General features: G+C 42.4%; 2 protein-coding genes across 2 annotated transcripts in view; one reads left to right on the top strand and one right to left on the bottom strand.

The window, feature by feature from the left end:
- The window catches only part of shisa8b (shisa family member 8b), a gene marked incomplete at both ends in the record, with an annotated part of 35,193 nt that extends 23,431 nt beyond the window's left edge, over positions 1-11,762 (top strand). The window contains 2 exons of the mRNA XM_080747440.1: positions 6,670-6,783; positions 11,170-11,762. Coding sequence (XP_080603566.1) covers positions 6,670-6,783; positions 11,170-11,762 — 707 coding nt within the window. The remainder of the gene's footprint in view (positions 1-6,669; positions 6,784-11,169) is intronic.
- Positions 11,763-22,879: 11,117 nt separating this feature from the next.
- Positions 22,880-27,787, bottom strand: LOC308303556 (desumoylating isopeptidase 1-like). The gene is made up of 6 exons (XM_080747957.1): positions 27,415-27,787; positions 26,815-26,836; positions 26,640-26,709; positions 26,413-26,522; positions 26,053-26,175; positions 22,880-25,825 (listed from the first exon to the last, which is right to left on the bottom strand). The coding sequence occupies exons 1-6, from the start codon at positions 27,497-27,499 to the stop codon at positions 25,741-25,743; spliced, it is 495 nt and encodes a 164-aa protein (XP_080604083.1). The 5' UTR covers positions 27,500-27,787; the 3' UTR covers positions 22,880-25,740.
- Positions 27,788-27,993: the final 206 nt, after the last annotated feature.

Here is a 27,993-nt window from a genome sequence, read left to right as displayed (position 1 = left end):
CATACATTAACAACGTGCAGCCAACATGGGTTTGTGCGCCGGTTGTGCATTTGTAGGATGAAGTTGTGTGTGTGTGTGTGTGTGTGTGTGTGTGTGTGTGTGTGTGCGTGCGTGCGTGCGTGCGTGCGTGCGTGCGTGCGTGCGTGCGTGCGTGCGTGCGTGCGTGCGTGCGTGTGTATGTTTGTGTGTGTAGGTCAATGCTAGAAGGTCACTTAACTCTGACATCCCTAAATGTAGCACTTAGCAGAGCAGAACTCTGGATAGACCATGCTGGACAGTTAACAGATAGCCTATGTAGGTATTATTGAGCTGTATCGGTTTTTCCATAGTGAACAAAATGGCAGAGTGGCTCTAGGAACAAATAATTTAACTTTACGGTGGCGTTTTCCCAGCCTACTGGGATACGTAACAGCATACAGTATAAAAAGATAATGCCAGGTGCTAGTGCTGCTCTGTTTAAAAGTTCAAGTTCAAATGTTCACTACTGAAAAATCATACGAGGCAGCAAGAATTAAAACATTCCTACATAATACAGCCTTTTCAGCGAGCTGAGTTATATCTACAAGTACTATGTCTTGTGAAACCAAACATATAATCATATGTCATTGGCCGGATTTCCCCAAGCGATTTTAGCCCTTCATCATAGCTCACGCATGGTCGTAGAGACGAAGCCCTGACCATCACGTTCCCGGGTTTACATGGGTTTGAGCAGAGCGACTTATTTAGCCCCCTACAACTACACCAACATTTTCACAAACAAAGTGCTTAATAAAGTTTCACACCTGTCTAAATACGGTACAGCATTCTATTACCTGTATCCTCCGTGTTCTTTAATAAGAAGCCTTTTTATCCGATCGTTCACATCTCAGTGTCCATAGATCGGGGTTGGTGCGCTGCACATGGGGAAAACCAGGAAATACGAGGAACCGGAACACAGAAGACGATCGGATAAAATATTTAGACAGGTGTGAGACTTTTTTAAGGACTTTGTTTGTGAAATCTGAATGTTGGTATAGTTGCAGGGGGCTAAATAAGTTGCTCTGCCCGATCCCATGTAAACCCTGGAACATGACGGTCATGGCTTCTTACTACAGGAGGTCCTCCAAATCTTCCAATTATTTTTATATTTTATTTACAACTTGAACCCTAGTGTCCATATTCTGAGAACTGTAGCCAAAAATAGCAGATCTACAAGCTCACAACGCCTCGTGCTGCGAGGCATTGTGAGCTATCGGCTATTGTCGGCAAAGAGGTTTGGTGTAGAGGGGGAAAAGAGCAGACTAAGTACAGAGTAAAAGGTCAGGTTTAGGGGCGCCTGGTGGCCTAGTGGACCAGGCGCATACCATATACATGTAGGCATTTGCCATTTCGGCATCAATGCCTGTCGGCGTCGCCGGTTCGATTCCCGATCCGGGCGACCTTTGCCGCATGTCACTTCCTGTCTCCCCCCATTTCCTGTCAGTCTACTGTCCTATCCAATAAAAGCAAAAAGCCCAAAAACAAATCTTTAAAAAAAAAAGGTCAGGTTTATTAGGTAATAACGGTTCAAGTGGTTAAATGTCTGAAAACACAAATTGACATGAATCCAAAATACGCTGATGATTGTGCTGTCAAATGATCAAACTATATGGAATCTATGAAAAGGTTGTGGGGGGTACCTGCTTCATCTCTTTCTCAACTAAGGGGTCCTTGGCCCAACTAAGGGGTCCTTGGCCTGAAAACGTTGAAGACCCCGGTCAATAGGATACAACTGCAGTGACAACAAACAGAAATGTGTGTGAGGAGGGAGCAATTGGCATAACGACTAAATTGGGGAGAAAGAAAATGAAAAGGGTTGGTATTCCCCTAAGGAACATTTGACAAGGCTGACCTGAGTAGCAGTTTCTCACTCTCTTTGGCTGACATTAGCATCACAGTCTTGGGTATTTCGAGGAAGTCAGCAGACATTAGAGTCAAAAGGTAAATTGTATGATTTATATAACAGTTTACGCTTGGCTGTTGATGTCAGCCAAGGACAGGAGAAAGTATTTTGGTCTGGAATTCTATCACAAACATCAGTCTAAGCACTGAGGGAAAAAATGCTTGAAGCTAAAAAAGAAAAAGAAAAAAAGAAAGCCAGAGACAAATATTCATAGCAGGATACTTTAGCTTACATTGCCCTTATTAAGGCATCAATGTAAAGATTTAAAACTATTTAGCATAGGTATAAGACATCATTTACAAATAATGATTTTACACTTACACAAGTAGTAGACAAATATGTACAGAAAATAGAAAGTAACACACTATATTCTATTCTACATCTTCAAATGTGTGTATTTACCACCATCACTCCATTTTATGACCATCATACTTTGCCCACTCCCTCTCACTCTCCCTGTCTCGGAGGCAAAGCCAGTTCCAAAACCAACTTGTTATTTTTGATGCCTCTGCTACCGTGTGGATTAGTCTGTCAAATAGCATGTGTAAGACTGAGTCACCGGCTCATATAAAGGGAGGATTAGTGAGTCCATGGGAGCGGTGGCGTGGCATATGGATCAAACCAATCAGTTTGATCCTCTTCTCATAAATGACAATGACAATGGGCTTATTAGCGGTGACATGTACCCTATAGCTATCACTAACTCACAGGTGTGTGCAACTATACGCACAGTGACACGCATGCATAGGAGCATCTACGGTACATGCATATAACATGCTTACATGCTCAGAGAGACGCACACACAGACATTCAAGTTATTTGACAATGACAGGTGCTAGTATGCACGCTCTGCTTTAATGCTTTCCTCCTGCAGTGATCTTACACACACAAACCCAAACATGTGTTGTCTTAGTGCTTGGCAGAAGGAGCAGGATAACAGCGGGTACAATGTGTGTCCATGTAGGCTACACGCCATTAGTGCATGCGTGCACTAATGGTGTGTCCCACTAAAGTGTGTCCCACTAAAATTGAACCGCTGTTGTAGACTACTGACCTGAAATGAATATTGCTCCAGAAGCCATCACTCTCTAGCAGTGTTTTATGTTCTCAAAGTCGCGTCCTTGAGGATATTCCAGACATTATAACAACAGTCCTGTATGGGGGTCCTAAAGCTGATTGGCTCTTCCAATTTTTGGTTTCTACCAAAGGCACACCTGGCGTGCACACCAATGGCACGCCATTTGGGAACCACTGCTCTAGATTAATATATCCATCCTTTCCATCTCTCACACAGAAAGAGCTGGCTCCACTGTCCATCTCAGGTGACATGTCATCGCCACAGCCCTGCTATATTCAGACATGTTAAGACAGAAGGGCCAGGCCCCCTAGGCCCTTACAGTGACAGACAGCCAAGCAGAAAAGGGAATACACTGGTCGTCCTTCGCAACTGCTTTAATCACAGTGCACACCATGCCCAGCGAGCGAGAGAGACAGAGGAGAGGAGTTATGCAACTCATTAAGCATTGTTATAACTCTCTTATTCTTTGCTTCAAGAGGGTCTCAACCCAACAAGGTGCACTTAATGAGAGACAATTATTCGAGAAATGTATATGTGCCACATATGACAAGGCTTTTATGTACAGTCAGTATACACAACACACTGGGGCATACATGTATACATACTGTACAACAAGCAAGTGCATGCATTTACAGAAACATACCACACACACGCACGCACGCACGCACGCACGCAAGTGCGTGTGTGTGCTCTGTATGCAAGAGAGATGAGAACAGTAGAGTTGAGGATAAGCGGGAAGAGACAAGATATGAGATGCAGTCTTTCCCCCAGTGATCACCTTGTCAGAAGGTACAGAGAAATACACTTCTATTTTATTTGAGTCCATGGCCACGCCCTTAGCGAGGGCACCACTAATATCAGATATATTTTACATGTACATACTGGAATCACTCGCACGCGCGCGCACACACACACACACACAAAAAAATCACACAAAATCAACAGCACGATCAGCATACAATGCAGACACACAAGCATACAAATACATACTTTTGACCATAGACATACATTGTGTTCAAATTATATCTGTTCAACATTTTATGTGTTTTTGAAAGAGTTCCAGTCAGGCTTCCAGGCATTCTGCAGCACAGAGGCAGCTCTTTGACTTGTTACTTGCCAGGGATTCCGGTGACTGTTCTATTTTAATGCTCCTTTATCTTAGATCCATCTTTGATACTGATGACCATTCGATTATATAATAGACCACTTAGAAAAATGGTTTGGCATTGAAGGAATAGCTTCAGACTGGTTCTGCTCCTACCTGACAGACAAGTGTTCCACAGATCAATTCTGGGTCCCCTCCTGTTCTCTATTTACATGCTACCCGTTGGTAATATTATTCCCAATCACAAAATTAACTCTCAGACTCTCAGATCACAGATGGAACGCAGCTTTACATACCATTAAATATCTCTGAATTTCCTCCAGCTTAAGGAGGCTAAATCTGAAATTATTTTTGCCCCTTCTAATTCCACACTTTCCTTCCGGTCAGAGCTTAGAAGCTTATGTTCCAATGTCACACGTGCAGCCTGCAACCTGTGTGTGATTTTTGATTCAAACCCGTCATTCATTCGTCAAGTCACACCAGTGCTTCAGACATGTCATTAATAATAAGGAATATAGTCAGAAATAAAGCCTTTTATCGCCAGCAGACCTTGGAAAGGTAATTCACACTTTAATATCATCATGTTTAGACTTTAGTAATTTCGTATATGAGAGTGATTACAAATATTGTGGCCTTTGCAGAAAAGCAGTCTCTAGCTGGTACAGAATTCATGACTAATTCTAAGAAGAAATGCATTACACCGATCTTAGCTGCACTTCACTACAGTAGTTACTTGTTCATTTTAGAATTGATTTGAAGATTATATTGATGACTTTTAAAGCCATCTAAAGGACAGGCCCCCAGCTACATCTCAGACATGCTGATCACTTTACCAGGTAATGACATTTAAGTAATTTTGCGTTCCAAAGTTTGCAGCGAGCAACTCGACTTGGCGGAGACTGTTCTAGTTTTTATATTTTGTGACAAATGTTGGGCTCATCAACATTTTGTAGGAGGTTTGGCACTATTGTAATTGATTTTGCATGAAGAATCCCAATAAGAGCTACGCATCACCACAAGTGCCTCAGAGCATACGTGAGATTCAGTGTACCTGACGCAAAGATTCTGGTATAGTATATAATCTGTGCGTACCTGCGGTTGGTGAATGAGGCCCAGTGTGTTAACTAGCTCTTGAAGAAGCTCCCAAAAGAGCATAAGTGTGTCTAACTCCCTGTGTCACTTTCTATCAGTCAAACAATGCTCCAAGGAACAACAACAGGCCATGATGAGGATAGTTATGGAAATGAGGAGGGGGTACAACAAGGGGAGGATGAAGATGATGATGATGATGATGATGATGACAATGATGACATTACGTTACGAAAGAGGGAAAAAAAGGAGATTTTCGACTAATCCTGTAATCTGCCTCATGTTGAGGGGTCAGCCTCACTGGATTTGACAAACTGGTTTTAACATGTGTAAAATCTCTCTCACACACACACACACACACACACACACACACACACACACACACACACACACACACACACACACACACACACACACACACACACACACACACACACACACACACACACACACACACACACACACACGTCTTAATCTACACTTCTATACCATATTACATGTGAACATCTCGCTGACTAATCAGCTTAAACCACACCACGAAGCTCTGTGTGTGTGTGTGTGTGTGTGTGTGTGTGTGTGTGTGTGTGTGTGTGTGTGTGTGTGTGTGTGTGTGTGTGTGTGTGTGTGTGTGTGTGTGTGTGTGTGTGTGCCGTGCGTTTGTGTGTGTAATGTATGCGTGCACGTGTGCGCCCCCTACCTTAATCACTCTCTCTCTCGCAGGCATGCACGCACGCACAGTAAACTTTAATGACTAGCTCTCCACCTCTCTTCTTCCAGTTTAATTTTCTAACTTATTCTGAGGTGTAGTTAACTACTGTGGCTATCCGCTGGCCAGGTCGCATCAGAAGACTTCCTTTTGTTCATTAGCCTCAGTTCATTTCACATGCGAGACTGGCTGGCTGTCAGAATTGGACCACTCTTTCACCCTTCATCTGTATAATTCAAAAACAGTACAGGCAGGGACACTTTTCTTTTACCAATATTAATCCAGGGAAACTCACAAATGATCATTTCAGCAATATCGTTTTCAGTGCTCAGCACAGTTAAAAGACTGTTGAGGTGACCAGTACGATTTTGTTTTATACTTTTACTTGCTGCCAGCTCCAACAGAGTAGCTAAGGGTTAACTAATCTGTTCAATTACATTTTGCTGACTTTTTCCAACTAATACTTATTCTGCAGTTTGCTAATCACCACTTTTGTGTGCAGTGTCATATGAAACATCATGGCACCATCTGATCGCAGACTAGTTCTAGTACAGGTATGATATGAAATAAGTTGAACTAAATTGGAGGTTTAAATGGGAGAAAGAAATGATCAGCAACTCTAAATTTATAAATGAATTTAAAAATAATAATGATGAATAGTAGTGAGTAGTGAGAATGTTGTGAGATGTTTAACACAGTTCATTGCATGCAGTAATTCAAATGTTGTCTCTTTTTCCAATCTCTCTTCATCTATCCATCCTTCTCTTCAGAACAATACCACCTCAACAATGCAGGGTATGGTCCATTTGGACAAGGTCTTCCTCACCCACACAGCAACCACAGCTCCCTGGGTCTCAACAAGTACACCTCTCTAAAAGCTGTTGGTAAGCCACATGCACACATCCACAACACACACACATGCACATATTGATGCACAGTTTTGCACACACATCTCCATGGGACTCAACATGGCCACCACCCCCACGCATGCACACCACAGATGTGTATGTGGGTGCACACACAGTGATAATAACTCCCATAGACACGGTAACCTTTAGCAAAGTCTCGAGGCTGCGGAGCTGTCATGTAATGATGCTCCCCTGCAGCTCCCTGAAACTTGATATGAAAATAGGTCTAACATGCTGCTTCTGCTCTTCATTAGCTGACCACTGACTGCATGTCACTCCTGTACTCTCTCGAATGTGCTATCAAGTAAAGCAAAAAATATCATAAATAAATAACTTGGGGCGCCCGCTGGCCTGGTGGTCAAGGCGCATACCACATACTAGGCTATGATGCCTGCTGGCATCGCCGGTTCGATTCCCAATCTGGACGACCTTTGCCACATGTCATTCCCCATCTCTCTCAGATGATTTCCTGCCAGTCTACTGTCCTATCAATAAAGGGTTAAAAAAAAAAAAGCCCAAAAACAAAATCTAAAAAAATAAATAATAATGATAATGTTTTGGGGCGAATCTACCAACTCATCTCACTCCAGGAAATCATTACTTCAATGAAATCTATAAATCCTAGGGTAAACTATATCTAATCACCTGGGCTTGTATTCATCAAGTACCTCAGTCAGAAGGAATGCTGAAATTGTAACAAACAAATGAGGTAAGAGATGGTAATGATGCAGGAAAACAAATGACATTAACTACAGTACACATCTTACACTGATATGTGTATGTATGAATAAAAACCCACATTTACGGCCCTTGACAGAAATCTCCAGAAAAACTTCAATTTATGCGGCGGTGCCCACTGGCCTAACGGTCCAGGTGCATACCACATAGGCTCTGATGCCTGACAGCGTTCATTATGCTTAGCATCCTATGATCTTCCATGATGTTTATTTGCATTTTAAGCATTGATTTCTGTGTTAACTTAGAATATGGAGCAATGAAAACACAGAATAATTTATCACGTGATTGCTATAGTGCTCCTCAGGAACTCCTTTAAGACAGACCCTGTGTCCAAACTTTTGACTGGTAGGTATATTGATTTCCAAATTACCATAAATCTGAGAAAGTCTTCATATTTAGGACTAACAATTTACCCAATAAAAATGACAAAACTGTGGTTTAGTGATGAGTCATCACTTTTCACTGTTTTGTGGGGTCCATTTTTAGCCCAAGGAATGTTTTTCGTACAAAACAAATGCTTGCAATGGATTCAGAATCATGAAAAGACCCCTCACATGCTACTTAACTTTTTCTCTGCCATTTTAAACATAGCTGTAGTAAGCAGCTGCCAAATTGTCCTTACCTTTTAACGTGGGCACGCGCACGCATCGTGCACAATCTGTGCGCGACTCATCTAGTAGACGTGTAGACTCGGTGACAAGCTTTCGAATACAAAAAACCCCATTGAAAAAGACATATCCGTTGCCACGCTGTATCTCTGCTTATCAGCCAGTGTTTACATGAAAAAGCATTGAAAAAAGCCAACTGTGCGCTATGGTAACACGTGGACACGTTCGCGCACAAAACGCACGATATGTGCGGGGATCATAATCCAGGCGTGTAGAGACTGGATCAAAGTTTCCAAACGCAAAAATCGGATTGAAAAACGAGCGTTCCATCGCCCAGTAGCTTCCACTTCTGTTACACAGTAAACCAATGGAGGCGGGACTATGGCCCAGGCTCAGACTGGATACGGAAAGCTGGATCCGGTCCAGACCGGAAATGACCGGATACAGTTAGGGGGGCGGGCCTAAAGAGCCAGAATCAGCGAAAATCTGCGCTAATACTTTTAATCCTTTCATAATGATTAAAGCTAATTAAACTTTGCGGGCTCTACGGGCATGGCAGCGCGGTACAGCGGGAAATCTACGGTCTCTACGGGGATCGCGAGGTATGAGTTAAAGAAGATCTTGTTTTTTTTTTCTTCCTGTAGGCCTATTAGTAAGTGAACGGGTAGGTGCAAGAAATTGTTAAAAATAAACCCCATGGGACATTAGTTGACCACGGCAACAAGATGAAATCATAACTAGACACCATAAGGGTCCTAAAAAAACAGGTTTTGAAAACATGTCGTTCGAGTGCTCTGGGAGCCTCTGATCTATACCCTACTATGATTTTGTACTCAGAGAAAAACAACAGCCTACAGACAGGATCTGGGACATGCTGGGCCACTGATTCAGCCCGGGAAAAAGAGTTGGAGAGGCCTTCATTGCGCGCTATAGAGAGAGATCTCTCTCTATAGCGCTGCTGCTACTCAAAGATTTGCCATTTCAGATCATGACAAGTGACAAGCCAGTGGGCCAATTACATGAGTTGTATTTTGTTGTTGTCGGGTGGAAACCTTGTACAGTATGTCCAAAACCGTTTGTTTTGTATTTATCATTTTAAAAATGATTTAAACTAGTGAAAACAGACGATCTACAAGCACACAACGCCTCGCGGTGCGAGGCGTTGTGCGCTTGTAGATCTGCTGTTTTCACTACTTTTGTGCAACGGCCTTGTATGATGAAGCAGGGCTTTGCTTTGCGAAAAAATTTACAAATTTGAAACTTGGACATACGAGGTTTCTGCCCGACAGTGACGATTTACTTTGTTGGCCGCCCAGCCCCCAGAATGGAACGAAGGACGAAATCTTTTCTTTTTTTCTAATGGCCGGCCTGGACCGGCCGTTCAGGAATTGTCCCGCTTTTCCCAATGGCCAGCACGTCCCTGGACAGGATAATTTCTTCTGAAATACTGGATCTGACGTTTCTTCCAGTTAAGGGAGAGTCTTTTGTTGCACGGTCACAAAGATTGTTTGCTCATGGTGGGACAATGTTGGGTCTCTGCTCTACATGTAAGGTGCATTGAGACAACTTGTGATTTGACACTTAAATCACACACACATATATACGCACGCACGCACGCACGCACGCACGCACGCACGCACGCACGCACGCACGCACGCACACACACACACACACACACAACAGTGTTTTACATCATGAACTGACAAAGTAAATACAATAAAACAATTAAATATCTAAACACAAATCACATTTTGTCATGTGTTATAAATACAATCATCCTATGTTATAAATAGGATGATTGTTCTATGAAAAGATAAATGTCCACCCCAGGCTTGACTGTAAATTCTTAACGAGGCCCACAATGAGATTGAGTCTGACAGCCTTGCAGGGCCCAATGACACTCTGGACTGACAGTCTGTCAAACAAGCCGGTTATATTAGATCATCCCAGTTCAAGATGTTTGTTGTCCCCCATGGGAAAGTTGGTTGCAGCGACAGCGAGGCATAAAACACATATACGAAACATAAATGACACATTAAACAAGCACACAAGATATGTCAAATAGACAATGTAAAATGTATAAAACAACGCAGGAACCAAGAACATGGTTTGAAAAGTCTATTCTATGATGACAGGCACAATGTATGCTCAGTGACAGTTCATTTCAGGCCAGTTGTCTGCCCGCCGGTCTCTGTGTAAATAAATAGGATATGACTCAAATTATATGTACCATGTAAGCCTAATTGTCTCCACCAGCCGAAGGCTGAGGGAGAGTATGTTTTCCCCTCCGTCCGTCCGTCCGTCCGTCCGTGCGTCCGTCCGTGCGTCCGTCCGTGCGTCCGTGCGTCCTCGCAGTTTGTGAACAGCTAATCTCAGTCACCGTTGGCCCGATCGCTGCCAAACTGAGCACACACACTCCCTGGATGCCAATCTAGAACCTCTGCCCCACATTTTTCAAATCAGCCTCATGGTGGCGCTATAACAGGCCGATTTGTGTGGCCTGGTTGTTACCAGCTAATCTCCGGCGCCGTTGGCCCGATCGCTGCCAAACTGAGCACACACACTCCCTGGATGCTAATTCAGAACCTCTGCCCCACATTTTTTAAATCAGCCTCATGGTGGCGCTATAACAGGCCGATTTGTGTGGCCTGGTGGAGACCTGTGCTCGGAAGAGCACTGCTTCTAGTTTGTTTTTGTTTTTGACAATGTTCATGCACTAAATCATGCATTAATAATTATTTTCTTTATCTTTTTCCAACTTTCTTTCACCTCAACACACTTTCTCTCTATCCCTTCCTTTTACCTCTCTCTCTCAATTCTATCAACTCTACATTATTGTTTTCAAATTCTCTCTCACTCATCATCCTATATCACTCCCATGTGTTTGTCTCTCTCGTATTATGTCATTCTCTCTCTCTCTCTCTCTCTCTCTCTCTCTCTCTCTCTCTCTCTCTTTCTTACCCTCACTCTCTCACAAATTCTTCCTTCTACTTCACACAAACCCGACCAACCCCAGCTGACACTGCGTCTCGTAGCTACTACAAGAGTTTCCCTCTGATGGACTTCTCTCACTACCAGGCCGCTCCTCCCCCTATTCCAGCCTTCCATCACTCCTCGTCCCTCCATCAACACCACTACCTCAAGGACAAGTCCTACCTCCACCAGTCCCCGCTGGGGCCCCACCACCTGGCCGACCTCCACGCTCCGCTCTCCATCTCCATACCCCCCAACCACCTGGAGCACCAGCGCCTACCCAAGACCATCACGCTCCCAGTCATCTCCGGCTCAGCCTTCAAGGCCTGGGAGTCAAGTGGACGCCACGTGCAGAGGCAGACGTCCGCGCCTGGACGCACCTCCTCGGCGGCCGGCGGGTACCACCACCACTCGGCCCGAAGGCACGCCTACTCCACCCGGCGGCAGCAGAGTATAGAGAACATGCCCGACCTGTTCGGACAGCAGTACACAAGGGCCTACGACGGCGGGGAGGGAGGAGTAGGGATGGGTCACTTCCAGGGCTACGGTCACCACCTACCCCACCCTTCCTCCTACTACCACCACAACAGGCACAAGAGCTACTCCACCCACAGTAAGACCGAAGTCACCGTCTGAGGTTCCAGGGCCTCCGGGAACAACCCGTTGTTACTGTAGCTCCGAACTAGGATGAGGGCATGCTGGCCTCAGTGGTCTTCGACAGGTGATAAATGAATGAAAGCCTGTAGCGGGAGGAGCAGGATTGAAAGGAAAACAGCGTGGCTGCATCACCAGTGTTTATAGAACAATGCCTGGTTGTCTCAGGCCAGGCTGGATGGCCGAAGGCCAGACACAAGGTTTTCGCACCTGTCCATCCATGTGTCCATCCGTGTGTCTGTGTGTCTGACCATGTGTGAGTGTATGACTGTGAACAGCTAATCTCCAGCACGATTGGACAGATCAGCTTTAAACTTTGCACGCACACTCCCTGAAGGCCAAGGAAGAACCTCTGCCCCAATTTTTTTCAAATCGGCCTCATAGTGGTGCTATAACAGGCCCCTTCACATTTTGGTTGCAACATACAGTTACACGTTATCTTCCCCTCCTCATGACGCAACTCTCCATATAGTGGGCCACAACCATTTCCGCCTGACAAGATTTTCAGACATTTTGCTACTAGCCTACTCTTTTTTTTTTTTTTTATAATTTTTATCCCACGATTTTGCAACCCATTTTCACCTGTAATCCTGTAATCCTGGGCTCTGCTCTCCCTCTGCCGCGCCTGGTGAGACAACGGACTAACCTCATGCTTCCTTCAATGCATGGGTAGTCCAAGTTGTTTCTTTTCACCTGACTGGGGGGATTTCCCCGGGATGGACGTAGCGCGTGGAAGGAACACGTTATTCCAACCAGTTCCTTCCCCCTCCATCAAGCGCCCCGGCTGGCCAGGGGGAGGCATTATTGAGACCAGGATTACTGCATGTTTTTGTGAGGGTATCAACCCTAGGAGACACAGGGAGAACATGCAAACTCCACACAGAAAGGCCCTATCACCGACCCCACCTAGGGTGTGGGCGCTGATGACGCGGAGGGAGAAACGCGCCCCCCAGCACCTAGCCTACTCTTAAAGATTTTGACGAATACTCACGCAAAACGGAACATAATTATCTCTGTGGTCACATGATCAAGACTTATCTGTCTGATTTTTCTGATATTACAATTGTCTTTCAAAGTTGACATGGGGGCCGTTTTCATGAACAATTACCGCCAAACTTTGCACGCAAACCCCACGCATGCAGGGAAGCCCGACCCTGGATATTTCAGTGGGACATCCATTTAAGCCTCTAATTAGTCGTACAATCAAATTTTAGGTTGTACAATATTTTGTTTTCCCCTGGATTCCTTGGATCATGATGCCACACTTGGATTATGATGCCACTTCCCATATAGGCCCGGCCATTTATGCCAGGCTAGATTTTTAACTCAAAGAGTGTATGACAGAGCTTGCAGGGGTCATGACAATCATTGCACATTATTCAATACAAAAACAGATCACTGCATTGTGGCTGTGCCAAATTCTTTAGGTTAAGGGTTACCTTTGGCCAAGTTTAGGTAACAACGGTAATTGTTGTGAGACTTTAGGGTTAAGGTAGGGTTAATTCTGGGTTAGTTGTGGGAAGAATAACCGCTGAGTTATATTTAGGTGATCCAGATCTGGTGGACTGCTAAGAATAAAACAAATGGTGTGGTTATATGTTAGTTTTTCGGGAACAAATGGACTCATATCTGGATATGACCTGACATTGATACTTGATAGGACCGATGTTCGGAGCGAGAGACCAGAGTTTACACCCCAGCCCACCCAGACAGCTATTACATCGTAACCAACACCACTGCTATAGCTGTTCATTTATTTATTGCTTTATTTGACATTAGTTTGCCACTCCTCTTGTTCAAACATGGTGGGAAAAAGGATTTGAACTATTGTCCTAGCAGATGAAACAAACTGCCATTGTCATATTTAATTACGGGCAACCCACAGCCCACAAGAATACCTGTGTTTACTGTTCTTATAATTCCAATATTACCTTTTTATTATGGAAGTATGATGTTCAGCCACGCTACAGTGAGAGTGCAGCTCCGTCTAGGGTGAAGTGTGGATCATTTTCAGCACAATTTGACTCTTCTTTCCATTGCCAGGAAAGCACAAAAGATATCAATAGATCAGACCTGGTTAATAGAACTATCGTACCTGTTCATACAAATTATAATGGCAATCCTGCAAACATATAGCAACATAATACACTTGCTGTTTTTCAGCTAAAGATTTTGATTTTGATATTTTGCAGTGAGACTTATATTTTTGCAGTGAGACTGTGTCTCACAATTTACAAAATTGAAAATTACAAAATTGTACTTAAAAACAAGTGAGATCTTTTTGCTAAAGAGTCCTGCTCCTGCATCTGTGTACATCTCTACGTTCTCTCTCTCTCTCTGTCTCTTCTCAGAGTCTCTGTCCCTGTTTGTGCAGCGTGCTTTAGGTCCAACATTCAGGGATGTCGGCCCCCAGGTCACATTAACTTGATGGTGGGGACAATGCCACCCTGGTGTCACGTTCCATCAGCCTCTATCCAGCCCAGTGAGAGTGGGTAGGAGGGGCAAAGGAGGTTAGAGAGAGAGAGTGTGTGTGTGTGTGCATGCTTGTGCGTGTGTGTGTGTGTGTGTGTGTGTGTGTGTGTGTGTGTGTGTGTGTGTGTGTGTGCGTGCGTGCGTGCGTGCGTGCGTGCGTGGTGTACAGGGGAAGAGCCAGGGGCTAAACTTCTTTAGAAAGGATAGAAAGGGGCAGTGGTGAAAGGAGAGAGAGAGAGCAGAGAGAGAAAGGAGGAGAGCAATGAAGAAAGAAAATGATGAAAGAAAATGGTGAAAAAAGAGAGTTGACTTAGATACTAACTCGTGTTTCCTTCCTTGGGGGCGCAGAGGGAGTCACTGCTGATCTGTGTGTCCGACCATTGGACGTTCTATGTGTGTATAGGAGTGTGCGTGCACGCTATCCCTTTGAGGTGTCATTGGAGTGAAATTCATGGAGGCATTTGAAACCCTGAAGTGTGGCGGACCACCCACATCACCTCTCTAGAGTCCTATACAGCAGAGGACAAACAATGTGGAGCTTGTTTACCATTTTATATTTTTGTCACTCTAAGTCGCCGTGCCCACAGAACGCGTTTTTGAGCGGCCAGCGCCTTTCTGCCTTGCATTTCATAAAGACACGCTGGAGAGTTCCTCTTCATGGCGCCGAGCATCGTGTTTCAACACTCTCGGCATGCAGCAGTTTTTGGCAGAGTACTCGGGGTACTTCAAGTGGAAAACAGTTAACTTTTGGAGAGAAGTGCTGCTCAGAGGCGTCACAATGGGGGGGGGGGCAAGGTGGCCATACTAGGGCCCAAGGTGGCCAAGGGGCCTTAATTATTTTATGCTTTAACTATTGAAAAATAGCAGATATACAGTACAAATCTTTCAATATATGAATTTTTAAAGCGTACATTAAATTTGTAACATTTTCTGGGGGTCCCTGGAACTAAATATTTTGAGATGGGGGTCCGTGGCCAAATACATGTAATTTTGGGGGTCCTTCACATGAAAATGTTTGAGCACCACTGACATAGAAACATACGTTTTTCAAAAAACCATAGAAGGATTTGAAATATTCAAAGACTTGCACAAATGTTCACGATTTTTCAAAAATAGCAGATCTACAAGCTTGTATATCTGCTATTTTTCAATAGTTAAAGTACCCAGGGCCCAGAATTTAGTGCGACACCCCTGGAGCCGCTCATCACTCAGGTTTGATCGAGCTGGTTTGTCTGACAATTTATTCATTTACGCCCTGTATCATTACAACCATGAGATCATGTCTATGTTTAGCCTTGTTTCCACCTCGCCAATAACACAGATGACACAAGGTTTGAGGACAGCTACGGTTGACATATTCGAACATTGCGGGCATCAATAAGCACTGTCTGCAAGCGTTCCTCCACTCATAAAACATTTTCTGTGGACATGACTCCTAATTGCATCTCTTTACTGTGAACATTATGGGGAAAATGATAATAGGTCACTCAAAGTGATCTCAGGCCTGGTAGAAAAATCAGGATATTAAATAGGAGACAAAACCTACTGTAAGTGAGAGCGATGAAGTGAGTTTTACCTACCAGTATGTCCTTGGAGAGAAGAAGACTGATTCAGTGGAGAGGAATACCACATGACGAACTTCTTGGAGTCGGAGATATGTCTTTTCACATCATGAAAACGACTTCTGTAAGGGAAGTGGGACATGATAAAGTATCTACTCAACAAGGGATCAACCGAGCTGGTTGGCGAGATGTTGTAATATCAAGACCCTGCACAATGATTTGAGCTATTGCTGATGTCTTCAGCTGTGGCCACACTGAATTGTTTGCACAATAATGTTTGGGCTGCTACTGGTAAAGAGTTACACTGCAAGCACAACCTGCAATGGGCTAAACTGTGATTAGAGTATTATTGTGGAGTTAGATTCTTTAGTTGAGCAGAGCTGTCCTGGGCCAAACATATATGAGCACATATAAATAAATAAGCACAATGACACCAAATGATGAAGTCAATTACTAAATAAATGCAAGACGTGACTTTAAGGTATGGTGCATCATATACAATGTCATCTAGAAGATGCACACAGCACGGGGTGACATGGTCCGCAAGACTGTGCAGAAACAGCAATACAATACACAACATGAGAATAACACTGGACAGTCATGCAGGCATGCATATACTAGACTAGAGTATAAGACAGCTATCATACACATACACAACTCATATTCTGCTTTCGCACGCACGCACTCACGCACACGCACACGCACACACACACACACACACACACACACACACACACACACACACACACACAGCTGTTCGATCACACCCTTGAGTGTGTTACACAGGGGATCAAAAGGGTCTGACATTTCAAATGTCAAACTCGAGTGCAAATGTGCTACTGTCCTGGAAAGAGAAGAGTTGAAATCTTTATCGATTGGACAGAGATCAAATGACAGGCTTGACCTTCCACACAGCCAGTTTGATTATACATACCTGATGAGGTCTGGACCTCGAAAACTACTGTGATCTCACAGGCAAGAATCAAGCAGTTAAATACATTTCAACATTTCCCGAAATGCAGGACAGCTCCAAGAGTTATGTAACGATGCGCACCTACAGTATCTGGGTAAAAATGTTGTGCTCTCGGAATACACTGAAGATGAAACTGAGGTACCAACCATTGGAGGACTTAAGACACATTCACAGCTACCCCTTCCTGACAGAGTATTGTCTTTGTGCCCTCTTAGCAGACTCCCTCTTAACTTTGCTATTGTCTGTCTCAAAGAAAAACACTCGGGAATGGATTGCCTCTGTCTCCCTTTAAAACCGAAACAAAAAACATACATTTATTGAGGCAAATGACCAATACATAATATAAGGCTGCCAGGCAGCAACGCAAAGTCATTTGCACACTGCTGTGTTTTTCGGGCCGAACTTCAGAGCAGGTAAATAAAAGAATCAACCTCACCCTTATGTCAATTACGTTTGCAACTGCCGCCCGTTTCGTATTTATTTTCGGACCAGGGTTGATTTTTTCAGATTTTCGCAACTGTTGCCACTTAGTCCCTTGCTCTCTCTCTCTTTCCTCTCTCTCTCCCTGGCCTCCGGATCTCGGATTTCCAAAACACAACGAAAAAAACGCAGTGCAGAGTGCAACCATCTTAAGTCTTGATATTCTGCAATTGATCACTCCTTTTAAAAAAGTCATGCAAAAGCAAATCATAATGTTCTCAGTTCTAGAACCCAATTGCTTTCCACTGAAGCAACTACAGTAATTAGAAACCATCTAAATCAAAGTTATTGCTTGGTTCAGGACCTGAGCCTTTGATTGTGATATTCCATGAAGTCCAACGTTGGTCTCTAAACTGTCTTCTTATGTCCAGGAACACCCCTTCACCCAACACACACTCCAATACACCCACACAACCAACCCTCTATTTTAATTCCTCCTCTGAATCCCATTCTCCGTTCATCCTCTCTCCCCATTCTTGTCTCCACCAGGCCAAGGCACGGGGAGTCTATGTTTTGCACCCTGTCCGTCAGTCCATTCCACTTCAAAATGTTCAAACCAGCCTCATGGTGGCACTATAAAAGGCAGATTCGTGTTACTGTTTTTACCTAAAACTCTACTGATCAGTGTAAAACGTTGTATGCTCACTCCTTGGCCTAGAGGCAAAGGAAAAACCTTTGCCCTGCATTTTTCCTTTAATAGCGCCACTAGGAGGCCGACTTATGTAAAATACAGTACATTTTTGGATATTACTCCCTCAGATTTTATCCAAAAATCACACAAATCAGTACACAGTATCTCTATAGTCATGTGATCAAGACGGATCTGGCCGATATTTCATATTCCATCCTGATTGGCTAACACCGACTTCCAAATTGGGTCCTTTTGAACAAAATGGCTCAAATCATGAATGCTTGCGCTTTCTCTGAAACTTTGCACACACATTTCCACTATATCAAGGAACAAATGCCACCCTTTTCACATTGGCCTGTTATAGCGCCACCAGCAGGTCGACTCGCAAAACACATTTTAGGAATAAAATCATGCACGTGGCATCCGATTGCCTTGAAAGTCCGAAGAAGACATGGCACCCTTTTCACATTGGTCTGTTATAGCGCCACCAGGAGGGCACAATAACCTTCTGGACCTGGCAGAGACCTGTGCTCGGAAGAGCACTGCTTCTAGTTTGCTTTGATTTCTCTCTTTCTAATCGCCGACTGGTCTAATGACACGCGCACACACACCCACACACGCGCGCGGTTGCGTGCGTGTTTGCACATTCTGTTGTATAAAATTCAACAGACATTTGTCTACACAGCACAAATATTGTTGCAGGATAAATTCAGAAGTGGGAACTTTTGCAACAGTTTACTGTCCTGGTGTCCCCATAAAAGCACATAGACACTAGCTTGCTGCGCTTGCGCCCTATAATTTCAAAAGCATCTCTTCCTTCTTTAGCTCCCTCAAGTAGCAATGTATAGTATAATGCCAGTAACACCAATAGCTTATTTTCAAACATAGATTCTCAGGCATTTCTTGTACCACCAGAGGTACACTGCACAGGTGACCATGATGTTGCAGCCAAATGCCTGCAGGGTTCCCACACATTTTTACCAATTAATTTCCAAACCTTTTCCAAAACTTTTCCAGAATATTTAACCCGATTTCCAGGACTATATAATTCAGCTCAATAACAGGTCGATTACTCCTATGCGCAATGCCCAAAGACAGTGGTTCTCAAACCTTTCAGGCCGTGACCCCCGAAATAATCATATTTTAACTGGGGACCCCGGCACCCTGATGAGCACTAAGAGTTGAGGAATTTTGTTTAACACGGTTTCATGGTGAAAACAGACGATCTACATGCTCACAACGCCTTGCGTTGCGAGGCGTTGTGAGCATGTAGATCTGCTATTTTCACAATTTCTGCCTCTAATATTTGACAATTTGGCCAATGTTTCATTTGTCATTTCAGAGGTATTAACAAAATCAATAACCAAAGACAATGCACAGCTATTTTTTCCAGGACCTTCCAGGACCCTTGATCAATTCCAAAACTTTTCCAGTATTGGAAAAATATTTTTCTAATTTCAAAATATTTCCAGGAATTTCATGACCGTGGGAACCCTGTGCCTGCCATGTAAACACATTCAATGACGCACAACAAAAACATACAGTATGACAATATGAGCTGGGGTTCTTATCTACAGCATTATTTGTTTTACCATCGAAATGTCAAAATATTTTTCCAAATGAGCTAAAGATTTTAACCAACCTAACAATACTTTCCATTTATAAATTTCAGGTAAAAGCGTATCAAATTTATTTTTGGTTCTGCAGAAGTAGCAGTTCAAGAGGTCTCACTCTTTACAGCCTTTTTGTTGTTTTCAGAAAGTTCAGGAGACTAGTTTTTGGAGACTTCTTTTCTTTTTTCATCTGAAAATCATGCATCCTCCTTTGATCAGTTATTGTTGTGTAAATAATAATATATTGCATATTTGACAACATTTCAGTCATATATTGTTTGTATAAGGGCTTTAACTAAACTGAATAATACATTTTTATTTAAAATTAACTGAATTGATCATGTCGATGTCAAATGAAAAGAGATATAATTTTATGTGGAATGTCAAATGGCTAAAAGTTAGGGAACAAGAAGAATATTTATTAAGTTGTGTAATAGGTATCTTCTACCATGCAATAATGGGATGCTACAGGTGTTGTACGCATGTCTGATTAATTTTGTGGATTTGTACTTTAGTGACAGGACACAGAACATCTGCAATATATGTTGCAATTGTCACTTTAGATATTTAATGATATCTAAATTGACAATGCAGGTTGTTTACAATTACTATTCATTCCAATTCTAAGTCTCTGAGGAACCCACATTTTGCATCTTATATTCATATACACTGTAGACTGACTGTATTCTACCACAGTGAGCTTTTTAAATGAACTGAAATGTTTCAAAGTGATTATTAAATGTTATGTAATTATTAAAAGTGATACAAGACTTTGACGTTGCCTTAGGTGAAATAACCACATAAAGAAACATATTTGACCTACTAAACTCCTAGGCAACCTACAGTAAAATAATCTTTCTCTACCAGTCGGTCAGGGCACAAAGATGTGTCAGACAGATAAATAACGTATTTGGCTCCTGATGTCATACTGTGCAGAATTGTGGCATTAGAGAAACCATTTAAGAACTACTTGATTCTGTACTCACTATCCATTAACATGGGACAAAATAAAGTTGACCTCAAAATAGACACAAAATGCACTTTCTAAGACATTTTCTGACTGCAAATTCAGTAACAGTAGTCATACCATACCACACCACCAGGTAATGCTTCAACACAGACTCCTGAAAGTGCTTTAGGGACGGGGTCCGGGATGTTGTTTCTCCAGAGACGAGTTATCTACACTAACTCACTAACTGAAATAAGGAAATGCATCCTATTTGGTTAACTCAACTGCAAAACATCACAGGATATTGCCTTGGAACACAGTGCACTACCTTTACTACAAAAACGCCATTCAGAGCAGCGGTCGTTGGACTACAGAGCTGGTGTGTACTTTGTCATGCAGGTAAATGAACTGTCTGGTGTCCCGGGTCTAAATTAGCCCTCAACTAGATGGTGATAATTGGCTATATGCATACGCTTTCGACTTCCTTCACAGGTGTTACTGATGATACTAATTAAGGCTCTGTTTGATTTATTGTACAGTGGTTCTTTGCGGGTCCATTTGGTTCCATTTGTACACTCTCAGAGTTACACACCTGTATGGGGACATTTGGAACCCACTCAAGGACACTTTGAGACCCACTGGTGTAGCAGAGTGTTTTCAGTGAGCCAACATGCACAATATCAGCACCCTGACTATGTTTGACCAGAATGGAGCAGACCCTTCATCAGTATCATCAGTAACACCTGTGAAGGAAGTCGAAAGACACCCGGAAGTAGAACAAAATGGTGTATATGCATATAGCCTATTGGGTCTTAAGATACCAGAGTTGAGAACTTCAGGAACGGAGGTGTGAAGCATGTAACTAATGAATACAGATGTGATATGAAAGGAAAATCAAGGGTAGAGTGGAGTTCTATAGCAACAAGGTAAAAAAAAAGGGAAGAAAACCTATAGCCTACATCTTGCCATGAATAAAAAAAGTAATTTATTCCCAGAGATGTCTTCAAGACTGTTACATGCGTTTCATTATCTGTGAAATGTAGGACAATTATGTGCTTGGCTGGGCCTACTACTGCACAAATATGTGGTCCCTGGAATGCATTCAATATTTCAATGAAAAATAAATGTTAAGAAATAATTATTTGATGGCTGCAGGTTGTACAAAAAAAAAGAAACTAGTTAACAGGTAATTAACACATTATATCAATTTGATTGGTGAAAGGTCATAGTTCAGAGAAATGTACAGTATATGGGATGAGTTGTGAACTTGTGTGTGATTGTTGGTTGAGATTTCTCCAATTTGGTCAATCATTGGTAAACATATGGTAACATTAGCCTATAGCCAAATTGGAAAACGTCATAACCTGGCCACATCATAATTACAAACTTCATAACTCATCTCAAATAGCCTACACTTCTCTACTTCCTCAGTAGGTCAGTTTGTGTAATGCATTGTTTTTGGTTGTCAAAATCTTGTGGTGCCCATCAAGTGATTTTACAGGTGTGGGCCCCTGCTTAATTAGTTGAATTAGGGGATATCATATGCTAATGCTACAGATAGCCACTTAAATAAAAAACTAAAATAAGCCTACATTTTTGTCCAGAGATGCTTTTAAGAACCACTTCAGACTTCACCCATTTAAACCCTTATTCAGAGTTGGTCTTCACACCTGCATGCAGCGCTCATACCATTCTGTGGAAGTCATACCCTGTCTAGTCAGAGGATGACTGTGGACAGCCCCCACAGTCGCCCCCCCCCCACACACACACTTTTGTCAACCTTTTGACAAAAGTGAACACTTAAAAAAGGAAAATATTGGTCAAAGATAGATAATGGCCAGTGGCTTTAGCCTATACTGACCAAATAAGCATTGTTAACAGAACACAAAACGTGTTTCATGTTAATGGAATAATCACGTACACCTCTGGCGCCATCTTGTGCACTTTCTCATCATTACTTGAAAGAAAACGGTAGCGCTCCAAAGACTCCATGTTTTCACCTACTGTCTATCCAAAAACAAAATAAACTCACCAAAAATCTGTCACAACACTCCCTGCAGTCCCAAACACGGAGGTAGCTGACAAAGATGAATCGTCCTCGAACCTTTTTCCGCAACAGCCATGTTGACTTGTAGACAGGCTAGTAAACACAGGTGTTAGCAATGATGGCCTACCAATTAATGTTACTGTAGTAGAGCCTTTCCAGTGAGAGAGCCAAATTCGCCAATATAGCAATCTGGGAACACATTAAGTTAAAAAGAAAATCAAACTTAAAACATGAGAATAAAGTCAGGAAAGATGTTTTTAATATTAAAACTTGACACAAATAGTAAATGTGAAGTATTGTACACCATCTCTGAGCTTGATTATTCATAGTAGCCTAATACCATTACAAATTATATTCAGGATCACAACGACAACATCATGGGGAAAATATATAGGCTAGGCCTAAGTCACAAAAGAAACGTTTTATCCAAAAGGTTAAAATAAGTAGATATACGGTAAAAGAAACATTAAGTGTAGGTTATTTAATAATCAGGTTCTATTGATGGCCACAAAGAAATCAGTAAAGATCAGTTGGCATAACTCCTCCTGCAGACATACTGTATCAGAGCTATTAAAACAGTACAAATCCTATGACTGACAAGATGTTGATATGCTGCCTATATAACGCTGCTGTCGTTGGAAAAACTGACCAGAAATACACACATTCTCTTGGACATTGTTGCTGAAACGCTGAGAAAGATGCAGTAGAGTTGTGTCTTTAAAATCACATCATATAACGCTCTGAGGTTAGGAGATGGTCCTGAGGGTGTGTATTACAGAACAGTTGCGCCTCAAACAGCTTTATATTTAACAATCTCTAAAAGAGAGCCGTCATTTGGTAAGAATTGTACATTTCCCAATATGCGCAATACAAGGACGAATGCCATGAAATGAGTTTAAATCGGTGCCTACTTAAGAAATACACTCCAAAAACTTTCCTTTCCTTCCTCTGCACTTGTATCCTCCTCTCAGCCTTATTTTTGGGAGTGTCAATGAGGTACATGAGTATGGTACTGCATGGTAATAATTTACATAAGTGAAAACAAAATGACACAATGAAAACAGGAGATTGTGTGTCCTACAAAAATACGATGACAAAGCATAAATATGAAACCCTGCTGAAGCCCACCCACCTAGTCTTGTGCAGCAGTGAGTTAAACAGCTTTGGGTCCATGGTTGATCCTAATAATAAATAACATTCATCTGAAACTCAGGCTACCTAGCTGGGAGCACGAGAACCCTCACAGATACAGAGTCAAACTGTTACGTGGATCCACAGAGAGTTCATTCAGCTGTGAAAGTGTAAAAATGCACCTTCATTGTCCGTTTTTACACTTTTGGAGTTAAATTAATGCTCTCAATTTTGCTGTAGAAGACTGTCACAGAATGTTTGGAAATCAGTTACCTTCTTGTATCATGATTAAAAAGGACATGCCGCCATGGTGAAAGAATTCCAATATCACTAAATAACATATCAGCCTCCATAATAAACTAAAGAAAATTACTAATATTTCTGAGCAGTGCGAGGAAAATAAATGACACTATGGCATTATACAGGGAAGATATGATCATAAATCACACTTTATGGTACTTTACTGTATAGTGAGGAATGAGGATATGATAATAAATCACACTATACAGTGAGGATATGACCAGAATTCACACTATACAGATATGATTACAACGAGGATATGTTAGAGGGTTAGAGTGGTACGTTTACAATCAAAGTTTTGTTGTCACTCTTCAACAACACAGCTGTGACTCTCATTAGCGCTGCTAATGACTGTGCAAACATTCTGTGAGGTCTTTATAATAGTGGCCCAACAGTCATTGTAATATCCACAATCATGGAAGATAAAAATAAAAAAAAAATAGTTTAGGCATATTAACAGAGGATTCTCACCAAAAAGCAAGAAAGTTGCAAATGATGGCAATAAGGAAAGGATGACTCATACATATTTGACATTCATCAAAGTGCATAGTGTACTATACACTGGGAACTTTGCAAACTATAATGAAACGCCATGAAGAGATGTAGGGTAACAAGGGGGGAAATGTGTATATACTGTATATACTTTATATACACTGTGGCATCTCATCATGGTCTGCTAACATAATAAGCGGCACAATCCACCCTAAAGAGCTCAGAGTGGTCATGCATTTGATGGGATAAGAGTGAAAGACAAGGCCCAAGTTTAGATCACGTTAAGGCTGGGGTAGTGTAGGATCAGTCAAACTTTGCTGGTATAGTACTGATTAAGTTAAGGAGGTTAGGTTAACCTAGAAGTCTCGAACAAGAAATAGAACACAAGTGATCATCCTGTACGTATTCTCAAAAAGGATACAGTGTCTGCACATTTAGTGAGGTCAATGTCCTTTGATGAGGTTAAGAAATGGCAATAAGCAGTTGTTCTACACATGTCAAGCAGGGGTCCGTGGTTAAAGATCCACTGCCTGACAGGTTATTGAAGGGCCTTGTCTCATAAAAAACACTAGGGACTGTATTCACAAAGCCAAAGCCTGCAGTTCCAGAATATCAATGCTGATAAGAAACTGTCTTTCAGATGAGGTCTGCTCAATTAACTACTTATAGCATGTCTGATCTACACCATGAGCATTTGTCCATGGTGTGAGCTTATAGATCTGCAATTTTTTAAGTTTTGAAATGTTTTGCCAATAACATGCACAAAATAGGGATGCCAGGTTGGAAGTGGTTGGGCATATACAGACACAAATGTGTATATATAAATAAACTGTCACAGCTGACATTAGTAGAACCTTTTAATTCAAAGGTTTAACTGGTTTTCAACCTACATTTCATTGTTCCCATTCTTCTGATAGTGTGTATAGAATCGCCAGATGACGTGAAACAACGTGTTTGTGGGTCAGTGTTTCGGCACATCAACATTCACAGAACAATGGGATTCAGGTTGGAAATCAGCAAAGTTTTCCTTAAATTTTGAATACATTTCAATTAGAATTTTGCTCTCTAAAATCGGATCATAATAGGTATCGTGATTAGAATACCTAGCGCTATGATCATGATGATTATTTCTATTTGCAGCTCAACACAACATCCTGATGAACAATATAATAAAGAGATTTGTCGCTGACCCTGTATCAGCACTAAGACTTTGTGAACACAGACCCAGAGCTCTAGATGTCTATCCCACCCCTTAAGTCAACACACTTCTAGCATTTCCTCAATCTTAGAATTCTAGAACACATTCCTGTCTATCTCTGTCCGTTGAAGCTGTTGGCTCCTGGAGGAGATATGGTGATGGAGTCTAGGATGGGACGGAGAGCCTGGCCGAATGGCCTGTGGGGTAAAGCACAACAGACCACACATCGCAGTCATACAGCAGGTCGAGGAATTAACAGATGTTGAAATAAAAACAATGTGTGTTATGGCAGAGGCAGGTAGACAAATTAAAGGGGGGGGGGGGGGGGGGGGGGGGGGTTAGCAGTCAGATACAATAAAGGGAGACAGAAGGAGAGAGGGGATGTAAGAATGATGTTATTGTGTGACTGAAGCCTCTGACTCACGTTGACAGTACTTCAGATGGCAAGTCTGTGATATATGAAGGGATCTTGCTTCCTGTGAGGAACTGAGCTACATCATTGCTGAAGGTGTTGCAGTTGTGCTCAAACAGGTGATACCGGTCCCCTCTGTGCGGAGAACGAAAGAAATGAGAAAGAGAGTACGAATGAGCAGAATGTGAAAGAGACAGCGGTAGAGAGCACACGAAGAGAGAGGGGCGGGGCAGGGAGGGCGCGTGGCAGTAGAAGATTAAGAGAGCCAACAGATGTGCACAGATAACAGATAACAGAGTGAGGCTAGAGACAGATGTGAAATAATTTAAATGGCTAAAACGGGACATTGACAGTCTCCTCTTTGACAGTTACCCGTATGTAGACTCTCCCAAGGAGGACAGGTACTCCATAAAAATCTCTTCGTTTACCTCTGTGTAACCAAGTTCCACGATCGAGTTGGGATCACCCAGCTGCGTTCCACCCTATAAGGACATCCACAGACACACCACTTATCAGACATAAGTCTTTTTATGCATTTGTATTCTATTCATTGTTACAAGCAACACTGGTATATGGTGATAGTGGTCAAAGATTCTTACAGGCATGCAGCTAGCGATACCCTCACCCCCATAGAAGAACTCCTCTCCATGGACCACAATGGCAGTGTGCCTAGAACACATTTTCGGCACAACCAGGTCAAGTAAAGGTTCATCAAAAGCATATGTGGCATTATACTTAGATCAAATCTTAAGACATAATACGCACTGAACTCACCATATTCCATCAAGCTGCTTGCCTGTAAAACCGAGAAACATTTGACATTAGACATACGCAGCAAGATATCAAAAAGTACCACTTGACTGACTTGAGCGGGCAGATTCACACATGTAATAAATGCTTAATTAATGATCAACTCACATTAATTCATCATGAACTCTCATCATTCATTCCTGGTCCACACCATTAACCCAAAGGTGAACTTCTATGAGTGCTCCTCTCATCATAGATGACCGTCATGACGGTTATATAGGAGTAGGGAGGATGGTGGGTCTCTGAATACACCAGAGACAGACCCTTCTCCTACCCCCCTCATCCTATGCATAGAAGTGGAGCTATTTAATAACATCCACTGGGTTCAACATCAGTTGTTAATGGTGAGGACCAGGATCAATGATGAGTTCATAATAAAATCATGATGAATTAATAATGTATGAGTTGAGTTCATCATAACTCATTGAGTTCCTCAATAACATAGAATTCGTCTCTGGCTGGCTTGAGGCTTCTCATTTCTCGTGCTGTTAATCCAACAGGGTTGGAGGAGGTTAAGTACAGTAATACAACCTAGCAAACGATGCTAACATGCTAGCACCTTACCTAGCATCAGAGGGCTCAGCTGCCGAGCCATTCCTCTTGACAGGTCGTAGATGTACAGTTTGACCGGGTAGCTGCTCTGATCCATGATGCCGATGGACGCGATCCAAAATGTCCAGCAATGTTATTTAAACCCCACCACCACGGGTTAGCCCGGGCTAGCTAACAGGCTATAGTAAACAAACTGAATACAATCCAGATCCGTTAAACATACACAATGGGAAGTCACTGACAAATAAAAGGTCCACTATAAAGTTTATTTTCTGTACGATACATTTACGAAGAATACATCAATGAAAGTATAGTATTGCAAGACAGCGCAACGCTACAGCCCCCGGGCTACTATGCTACTGACAGACCTACAGCTGGTGCTGTGTCACCATGAATCATTCAAAACAACAGTACAGTAGGACGGACCCGTACCAGATGTAAACTGTTACTCCATGCCTTACATCACAGGGTTCCCAAACACTGGGTCGCGACCCATTTGTGGGTCGTGGACATTTTTTTATGGTTACCTTTGTTTTGTTTTTTTGTTTCCTACATTTAGTTAGTGTTTTAATTATTCTTCAAAATACATAC

This window comes from Nannobrachium achirus, assembly GCF_963921795.1.
Source record: "Nannobrachium achirus genome assembly, chromosome: 18".
In the NCBI taxonomy this organism is placed as follows: domain Eukaryota; kingdom Metazoa; phylum Chordata; class Actinopteri; order Myctophiformes; family Myctophidae; genus Nannobrachium; species Nannobrachium achirus.
Note: the sequence above shows the minus strand (reverse complement) of the source record. Positions and strands in the feature narration are given on the sequence as shown.

Coding starts and splice junctions, on each gene's coding strand:
- LOC308303556 (XM_080747957.1), bottom strand. CDS start 27,499: ATGGATCAGAGCAGCTACCCGGTCAAACTGTACATCTACGACCTGTCA. Junction 26,837..27,414: donor GCTGAGCCCTCTGATGCTAG/GTAAGGTGCTAG, acceptor TCGGTTTTACAG/GCAAGCAGCTTGATGGAATA. Junction 26,710..26,814: donor AAGCAGCTTGATGGAATATG/GTGAGTTCAGTG, acceptor AATGTGTTCTAG/GCACACTGCCATTGTGGTCC.